Source organism: Silurus meridionalis, chromosome 16 (genome assembly GCF_014805685.1).
Source record: "Silurus meridionalis isolate SWU-2019-XX chromosome 16, ASM1480568v1, whole genome shotgun sequence".
Lineage (NCBI taxonomy): Eukaryota > Metazoa > Chordata > Actinopteri > Siluriformes > Siluridae > Silurus > Silurus meridionalis.
The window spans coordinates 17,089,454-17,091,511 of record NC_060899.1 but is presented as its reverse complement, the minus strand read 5'-3'; the positions used below and the strand labels follow the sequence as shown (position 1 = coordinate 17,091,511).

Here is a 2,058-nt window from a genome sequence, read left to right as displayed (position 1 = left end):
ACACAACACAGCCAGCAATCCACTACGTCTCTGTCAAGCTTCTCAACCTTAACAGAAGAAAGGTTGACTGAAAGTCATCCAATGAAAGTCATCCAATATCTTCATCTCCACAATCAACTACCTTCAAGCAAGCAAGGGTCATTACCATCTTAAAGAAACCTGCTCTGGATCCATCAGACATCAACATCTACAGACCGGTATCACTTCTCTCCTTTCTTTCTAAATCTCTGGAACGCTCTGTTTTTAACCAACTGTCTGTCCAGCTCTCACAGAACAACCTCCATGATCCGAACCAGTCTGGGTTCTAAGCGGCACATTCCACAGAGACGACCCTTTTGACTGTTTCTGAGAAACTGCATGCTGCTCAATCAGCCAAGCTGTCATCTGTACTTATCTTCCTGGACCTTTCAGCAGCATTTGACACAGTCAACCACAAGACTGTGGGAATGGTTTGTTTCCCACCTAGAAGGTCGCTTATACCAGGTAACATGGAGGTGATCCACATCTTCCCTGTGCAGACTCACCACTGGTGTCCCACAAGGCTCGGTACTTGGTCCCCTCCTTTTCTCCCTCTATACCCACTCCATTGGTGAAGTCATATCCTCACATGGGTTTTATTACCAATGCTATGCAGGTGACACTCAACTCATCTTTTCTTTCTCTCTATCAGATACCTCAGCTTTCCCTCGGATCTCGGCATGCTTGACAGACATATCTTCATGGATGAGTGCTCACCAACTAAAACTCCACCCCAGCAAAACAAAACTGCTGGTCATCCCAGGTGATTCATCTCCAGGTCAAGAACTCTCTTCTCTCCCCTTCAGCCACTGCTCGTAACCTTGGGGTAACTATGGACAATGAACTGTCCTTCTTCCCACATGTCGCTAATGTGGTTTGTTCTTGTCGATTTCTTCTCTACACCATCCGAAGGATTCAACCATTTCTGTCCACAAAGGCTGCCCAGATGCTTGTTCAGTCTCTTGTCATTTCAAGACTGGACTACTGCAGCTCTCTGCTGGCAGGTCTTCCCCTGAACGCTATTCGTCCACTGCAAATGATCCAAAATGCAGCTGCACGACTTGTGTTCAATCAGCCCAAGTTCTCCCACACCACCCCTCAATCTGCCCAAGTTCTCCCACACCACCCCTCAATCAGCCCAAGTTCTCCCACACAACCCCACTGCTGCTCCTTCACTGGCTTCCAGTAGCTGCATGTATCAGATTCAAAACACTGATGCTTGCCTACAAGACCAAAAATGGACCAGCACCATCTTACCTCAGAGACCTCATCACATCTCACACTGCAACACGCTGTCTGAGATCCTCCAGCACTGCTCCACTGGTACCACCTTCTCTCAGAATGAGAGGTAAGTACACTTCAAGGCTCTTCTCTGTTCTGGCACCGAGGTGGTGGAATGAACTTCCCCTAGATGTCCGTACAGCAGAGTCCCTGTTTATCTTTAATGGACGATTGAAGACCTTCATTTTCCTGAAACACTTAAATTTGTAGAATTCAAGAGTTATATTTATATTAAGTGTGTAATCTGGTGTACAGTGTAGATTTATTCATTACTACAGACTCAAAGCACTTTTGTAGGTCGCTCTGGATAAGAGCTTCTGCTAAATGCTGTAAATGTAAATGTAAATGAATAGAGACAAGTGTTAGAGAAGACAGGCATGAAGGGAAAACTAGCAGAGCTTCAACTCACACTAATCCTGAAAGAGGTTTAAGTGTGTGTGTGTGTGTGTGTGTGTGTGTGTGTGTGTGTGTGTGTGTGTGTGTGTGAAAGAAATAGAGAGAAATTGAAGATTGCTGTGGAGACAAGCAGGCTGACAGCATGCCTCTGAAATGGGAAGGTCAGTTATGTGTGTGTGTGTGTGTGTGTGTGTGTGTGTGTGTGTGTGTGTGTGTTAGAAAACATTAAATTAGATACTCATTCACATGTCGTATTGTGCATTTTACTATGTTTTCATGACTCGAGTGATGCTGATGTGTTCAGCACTTCGGCTTGTTCAAACAGATGTCAGTGCTGATTCTTGGCCAATGCACCTACTTTAG

General features: G+C 45.3%; 1 protein-coding gene across 1 annotated transcript in view; it reads left to right on the top strand.

Moving 5' to 3' along the window:
- Window positions 1-1,778: 1,778 nt before the first annotated feature.
- The window catches only part of dlg4b (discs, large homolog 4b (Drosophila)), a 37,660-nt gene continuing 37,380 nt past the window's right edge, over window positions 1,779-2,058 (top strand). The window contains exon 1 of the mRNA XM_046868803.1: window positions 1,779-1,856. Coding sequence (XP_046724759.1) covers window positions 1,838-1,856 — 19 coding nt within the window. The 5' untranslated portion in view covers window positions 1,779-1,837. The remainder of the gene's footprint in view (window positions 1,857-2,058) is intronic.